Source organism: Osmerus eperlanus, chromosome 20 (assembly GCF_963692335.1).
Source record: "Osmerus eperlanus chromosome 20, fOsmEpe2.1, whole genome shotgun sequence".
In the NCBI taxonomy this organism is placed as follows: Eukaryota; Metazoa; Chordata; class Actinopteri; order Osmeriformes; family Osmeridae; genus Osmerus; species Osmerus eperlanus.
Window position 1 is genome coordinate 2834569 of NC_085037.1, and position 7223 is coordinate 2841791.

Sequence of the window (7223 nt, forward strand, 5' to 3'; positions counted from 1 at the left end):
ACTGTCCTCATAACGGAGTTTAACAGCGGCCTTGGGCTCGCGGGGCTATGATCCATTCCCGCGGGCTGGAGGGACTGAGGGCCGCGGGGGATGCGAGGCGCGAGGCGCGCAGCGGCATATTAATTAGCAGCGTCGCTCAAAACGCTGAGTGGGCCAACAACATCCCGCCGGTAATGGGGCAGGCGCCGACGACGGCGGTGCGACTTTGAAAGAAAAGATCACGTCCAAAGAATGAGCCTAATGTGTTTATTCAGTGCTCTTGAGGTAAAGTGTGGGAGGTGCGATGACACCTAGATTGATGCAACCTAAGTTCCGGCCACTCGCGAGAACTTGTGTTTTCCACGCCAGAACCGAATACAGACTGCCCCGATCTGGACCAACGTGTCATCAATTACGTCAACTTCTCAACACTCGAAGCACGAAAAAAAAAGAATTGTATTATGCGCATAAACAAAATAAAAAAAATACATTCTGCTGTATTGTCTATCGGAGAGTGCAGGTGCGTATACTCGCCCTCGCGCTCTCTCCGCAACACGGGCTGAGAAGGGAGAAATGCCTCGAGAATTCATGTTTAATTCCATGGGCAGTCTTCTGTTTCAACCGTAAAATACACCCGTGTCGTCGGGGCGTGTTAAAGGCGCGCAACAGTTAAACGGTTGAAATCAGAGTCGGGCGTTCAGCCGACCCGAGGAGCGAGACAAATAAGCTCGAGCTTGAAACCTTCACATGAGCGGGGAAACAGCCCAGGATGAAAACCTGTTTCATATTCCAGAATCACCGAGAACCTCTCGGTCTGTGATCTAAGCATTGTGTAACGGCACAGACCTAAAGATAAAGCGTGTTAACGTAGGTGTGTGTGTGACTGTGCTTCTTGCAGCGTGCTCTCTCAGAGCGCCGGTTATCAGACAGGACAGAATCCGTCTCCCCTTGCTTCTCGCTCCGTGCATCCTACATGGCACCTCGCATCTCCGTGTGCCGCGCCTCCGACCCCCCCCCCCCTCTCTCTCCCCCTCTTTCTAGCCGTCGGTCATTTGATTACAGAGAAAACGTCCATAGACTTATCAACAGCCAACAACCTCATCAGTCTTATCAACATCTAGGAATGATATTAGAAATCATATTTCCGGACCAGAGGGACACTTGGTTGAGCGGAGCCCTAACCCCCAGATTAAAGATGAAGATTCTGGTGCGGTATCTCGCTGGGGTTCACACACACAAGCAACTCACGTATCCGCTCGAGCATACTGCAAGAATATTTATTGAGCTCGCGCTCAATGCCTGCATTGAACGGTTAGGCTTGCGGGGGAAGCGTCTCCAGGACCGGACTGTTATCATGGTGCCTCGCAGCTCTCCCTGATTACACGAAAACACAGCCCCGTCCTCGGGAAATTAAACAAGCACACGTTAATTACCGGACACCGCACATCCCAGGTTCATCCTTACCTTCAAGACACGTGACCGTCATCAAGAATACCAGATTCCAAAATAGAATCCCAGTTTTAATCCGCATCTTTTTGGCTTGGAAAAAGTCCACCGTTCTGTGTTTAATACATCCTGTCTTTAGCGGGGATAGGGAATCCGTCGTCGAGGCGATGCGCGAGCCCTCTAAATCACCCGTTTTCATGGTCACATGAAGCTCGTCTTTCTTTTCGATCTCCCGTTCCTCTGCCGGTAGCGGTGCGTCTGCCGTTGTGGCTGGCGCGCGGTCACAGCTCGAAGTGAACGGCTCTGCTTAGCTCCCACACCAACCTTCACGCGGACTCAACCATCTCTCCAACGGGGGCAGAGCGCGCAGCTCGATTCCTCGCAAGCGGGTGCGTTGGTTAATCTCGAGCCTTTTTACCGAGAGACGCGGAGTTCCCAGTCCTGATACGTACTCAACTAGAGAGGGAAAAGGCTCGGGCCACAGGGGAGTCTATCATCCACACCAACCATCCATCACACGAGCACAGTACATCAAATAATCTAATAAGTCTATAACGCGCCAGACTCAGGGATGTGGAGTGTTTTTCATCCGTTTCCCAAGCCGCCAGTATCCGTTCAAATCTAAATCCCCGAATTCGCCTGGTGACTTGTCACAACGACATGACGGACATGAGACCGTATCTCTGAGGTGGAGGCGGACCAGAGGACTCGAGGTGAACCGAGAATCCCTATTCACAAAGCCCGTTTTGTTGTTTGTCCGTTCAGTGCCAGGGGCAGTGAGCTAAGTTAAATCCGTCATTAAGAGCACAAGCCCGCGCCGTAATGATTTTAACCTAATCTTAATGTAAGTCCGCTAACAGTGACACCACCCAATTACAGGCTCGTGACGCCTCCTAAGCAGCATCCCCTCGCCCCTCCCGCTGGTTTCACCGCAGTTGAATGTGAATAAAAGCACTGTCTACATCGCATCCCACCGAATTCTCCGCTCCGGTCGCAACTTTCCTGCTGTTTTCAGAGTTTGCGCGCGGTATTGAAGGACGCTTCTGCCCTCTACAGGCGGTTTTATCCGAAGCTCTCTAGTCCACCCTCTCTCAGTTTGTATGTGCGTTGGTGTGTGTCTGTGTGTGTGTGTGTGTGTGTGTGTGTGTGGTACTAAGCGCGGACGATAGAGAAAAACAACGTCCGCCAGCCCTGTTGATAAGTAATGGAATTCTGTTTGAAAAGCGAGTTTCAGCCCGTGTGATCGGTGAATACCTTCAGCCTATAACCTTCAACTTATGCTTCTTTCCGTTTTCATCTCGTTTATCACGGCACGGCTATCGGACGTGTTCCGTACTGGTGGCCGTTCAAACCGTGGCGCATAATTGCATGGGGCTCGTGAAGCTCCTGCGGCGCGCGCTCGGAGAACTCTCCAAGGTGCTGAAGCCCAGCCGCGTTGCGCGAGCTGCATATTCTACCGGCAAATCAATACCCTCGTGGCACGCGGCTCATATTCGACACGGGATGAAAGAGGAAATGAACAAAATGCAAAACGTTGCACTTTCGACAGTTCTCATGCTGTTCTCAGGGCTCGTGGCTGGAGGGATATCAAGAGTTTTTATGTCGAGAGCACGCAGTCGGATCTCGAGCTTAACGTCATCATGTCTGTACAGTATTCCTCGTGCAGCAGGGAAACATATTTTATGACCCAGAAAGTCAGTGTAGCCTACATTCGTATATTTAATGCACGGTTCATATTTGGGGGGGCCCTCGAGGCGCTTGTTTCTGTGGACAAAAATTGCCTTGTCTAGCGGACCTGGCAGACCTCCTTGCGCTCCGTTGCATGCGCACACATGGGTGAACGTGCTTGCTCATCAAGACGTGTCCTCGCGGCGCGGAGCGCGGGAATGTGTCTGCCCCTGATAGATTGGATTCGGACGAGATTCACATCGATCAAACTGACCTCCCGTTCACGTCGTTCTGTCACGAGCCTAATACTACTAGTACTGAAGGGGTAACTGCACTACCTTGAGTATAATATTACCGTAGTACTGGTTGGAAATATGACTGTAGTACTGGTTGGTAATATTACTGTATTACTGGTTGGTAATATTACTGTAGTACTGGTGGGTAATAGTACTGTAGTACTGAGGGGTAATGGTACTATAGCACTGAGGTGTAATACTGCTTTAGTACTGGGGGTAATACCACTTTACTGCTGGCCAGGGGGGAGGGGTAATACTACTATAGTACTGGTTGGAAATATTACTGTAGTACTGGTGGGTAATACTACTTTAGGACTGGGGTACATACATACACACACATACACTCCCTCACACATACACACATGGTACACACACATATACTCACAGACAGTCATAGGAGGGTTATTCAGATTCTGTCTTCTGATAATTGCTTTAGCCACGCCCCTCAGAACAATGGAAAGGAACTCAGGAACATGTGACCTTTCAGCATCACTCTCTTCTTCACTGTCTTTCTCCATTCCTCCCTCCATCTATCCTTCCTTCTCTTTCTCCATTCCTCCCTCCATCTATCCTTCCTTCTCTTTCTCCATTCCTCCCTCCATCTATCCTTGCCTCTCTCCCACGTTGCCGCCCTCTCCCTCGCTCTCCTCCCTCTTTTTCCCCTCTCTGTCACCCCTCCTCCCTCTCTCCCTCTCCCCTCTCTCCTCAGTGTGCTGGTCAAGATGAATCACACCTGCACCCATGATACAGGACTGAGGGTCAGCAAGACCCCAGTACCCAGACACACACACAGATACACACTCCAATACACACACACACGCATGCACACTTACACACGCTCAAAACACACTCGCACCCACACACACTTGTACATACAACCACAAACACACACCTAAGGGACATGGCCAGAAGTCTTTTTGACCTACTCTGTTAAATTCAGAACTCACTCACCATGTTCATTAACCTCTCCACTCCTCTCCTCCCCTTTTCTCTCCTGGAGGGATGGAGCGAGGGGTAGGAGGAGGGATGGAAGGAGGGATGGAGCGAGGGGTAGGAGGAGGTATGGAAGGAGGGATGGAGCGAGGGGTAGGAGGAGGGATGGAAGGAGGGATGGAGCGAGGGGTAGGAGGAGGGATGGAAGGAGGGATGGAGCGAGGGGTAGGAGGAGGGATGGAAGGAGGGATGGAGCGAGGGGTAGGAGGAGGGATGGAAGGAGGGATGGAGCGAGGGGTAGGAGGAGGGATGGAAGGAGGGATGGAGCGAGGGGTAGGAGGAGGGATGGAAGGAGGGATGGAGCGAGGGGTAGGAGGAGGGATGGAAGGAGGGATGGAGCGAGGGGTAAGAGGAGGGATGGAAGGAGGGATGGAGCGAGGGGTAGGAGGGAGTCTGTGGGAGATCAAAGCTCCCACACCAGCAGATCAACAGGATTTGTTAGGTTGGATGACAGGTGATGTTCACTGAGACAGGGGTGGGAGAGGGGGGAGGGAGAGAGAGATAGAGATAGAGATAGAGATAGAGCGAGAGAGAGAGAGAGAGAGAGAGAGAGAGAGAGAGAGAGAGAGAGAGAGAGAGAGAGAGAGAGGAGGTGGGTGAGGGGTAGAGAGGAGGGGTGAGTAAAGAAGAAAGAGTTGAGAGAAGGGGGGAGAGAGATAGGGAGAACGGGAAGGTCGGGAGAGGGGGAGAGAAGGGATTCAGGAGGGGGGGGTAGAGAGAGGGGGAGAGAGAAAGGAAGAGAGAAGGGAGGGAGGAAAGAGGGGGGAGAGAGGGGAGGAGGAATGAGAAATAGAGAATGAGAAATGAGATGGAGACATTTAGTCATAGAGAATGAATAGCCAGAGGGAAGATGACAGGATAGAAAGAGTGGGAGAGAAAGAGAAAGGGGGAGAGAGGGGGGACTGTGTGACCTGGGGTTTGAGCTCACACACCCATGACACACACAGTACACACACACCTACACTCACACACCTACACACACCACACACACTCACTCACACAAAAGGTTACATTGAGACCGCTGGCCAAAATTCTGATTAGCTTCGGTAATATGGTATACAGTACATCATAAAAGTCCAAATCACATGTAATCAGATTTTTTAAATTCTTATTTCTTCCACTTTCATATGTGATCCTAAATCGGATTCAAGTCTTGATTTTTCACAAGGTAACCTCAGTCTGAACCGTCAAGTCAGAACTAATGCGACTTTTAGATCACTCTAGATCAACATTCGTCGCAATTCTGTGCTGGCAGGAGTGACCGGGTGTATATAAACATGGAGGACAGCTGTGATGGAGTCAGTGGAGAGAGAGGGAGGTGTTAGACTTCAGAAGTATCTATAGTGACATGTCTGCACAATCCAAACTTGAGGAGCCGTACGCTAACCGGTCTTGGTTTGAGACAATGTCGCAAAAAAGGCCGAAAGGGGCGACAGACAAACCTAACTGCTGTGTCAGAGGAAAGAAAAGAGCCTTGAAGAAAAGTTGTAACATGTTCATTTGCTGGCTTCCACTGGACATCGACTTATAAAGGTAACCGTGAATGCTGACTTCAGTGGCTTTCATGGTTGCTTCTGTAGGAGGGAGAGAGGAGGAGAGGAGAGGGGAGGGGAGGAGATGGAGTGTGTGTGAAAGTAAAGATAGAGGTCGAGACACACAGAGAGAGAGAGGGAGAGAGAGAGAGAGACGGAGAGGGAGAGTGGGTAATATATAGCCCTAATCCCTGCTGAGCTGTTAGCATAAGAATGTAATTACAGAATACCTGTACCACACAGAGGGAGGAGGGAGGGAGAGAGAGAGAGAGAGAGAGAGAGAGAGAGAGAGAGAGAGAGAGAGAGAGAGAGAGAGAGAGAGAGAGAGAGAGAGAGAGAGAGAGAGAGAGAGAGAGAGGGAGAGAAGGAGAGAGAGAGAGAGAGAGAGAAAGAGAGAGAGAGAGAGAAAGAGAGAGAGAGAAAGAGAGGAGGAGGAACAGAGGTGTGTATGTGTTTGTATGACGCCAAACCAGGATAGCGGGTTTAACAATCTGTGAACCTAACCCTGAACTCTGAGTTGATTGACTCTAAAATGGGAAACGCCGACTTTTCGGTTCCAGAAAAGCAGATTTGAATTAGTTAAATCAACCCCGAGTACGTCCCCTCTGAGTTAAGCGCGGGCATGAGAACTATTAAAAGCCAACATCAATGGAGCTCCGATACTAGGATCCATCATGGCACCCGGCGACAAAAAACGTTGTCCTACTTCAGATAGAAGTGTTAATATGTGTTCATGGTGAATCTGAGCACATATTCCGCAAAAAAGAAACACGGCTGTAGCAGCGTAGGAGAGACAATTGGCGTGGCAGACAATTGCTGGCCGAGTCAATGTCCATACATTGAACATTTAACCACACTGTCCGTTAATATTACTGGTGAAATAGTGGTGGTTTTAATAAAATAGCATGTTAAATGCTATATTAAATATAAAAACATACTACGAACAGGCAAGGCATATTTAGCTTAGGCCTATAAGCTTGTGATTGTAGCCTCTATGTCACCTTGGTTTTAATCATATTTGACATGATACAAAGGAAATATCAGTTGGTTCCTATTTCAACTTGTAGTAGCAGTAACCCTCAACAGAATGCTTTTCATCACAGGAGGAAGATAATGATTAAGATGATGAAGAGATGTTGACTGCTGCCGCAGAGATGGATGCAGAGAGGCCTATGTATGGTAGTAGTTCTCTCCCCATGCAGCCTATACTTTTATTTACAGGCTTGTGTGGAATTTTCAGTTACACTGAAATGATGAGAATAATGAATAGAAGAACGATTTGCACATTGTGATCCTGTTGAACAGAGCA

The 7223-nt window shown here is 49.5% G+C and overlaps 1 protein-coding gene across 1 annotated transcript in view; it reads right to left on the minus strand.

The window, feature by feature from the left end:
* csmd1a (CUB and Sushi multiple domains 1a) overlaps positions 1-2325 on the minus strand; it is an 83519-nt gene extending 81194 nt beyond the window's left edge. The window contains exon 1 of the mRNA XM_062446044.1: positions 1444-2325. Within this exon, the coding sequence (XP_062302028.1) occupies positions 1444-1624 (181 nt within the window). The 5' untranslated portion in view covers positions 1625-2325. The remainder of the gene's footprint in view (positions 1-1443) is intronic.
* Between the last annotated feature and the right edge of the window lie 4898 nt (positions 2326-7223).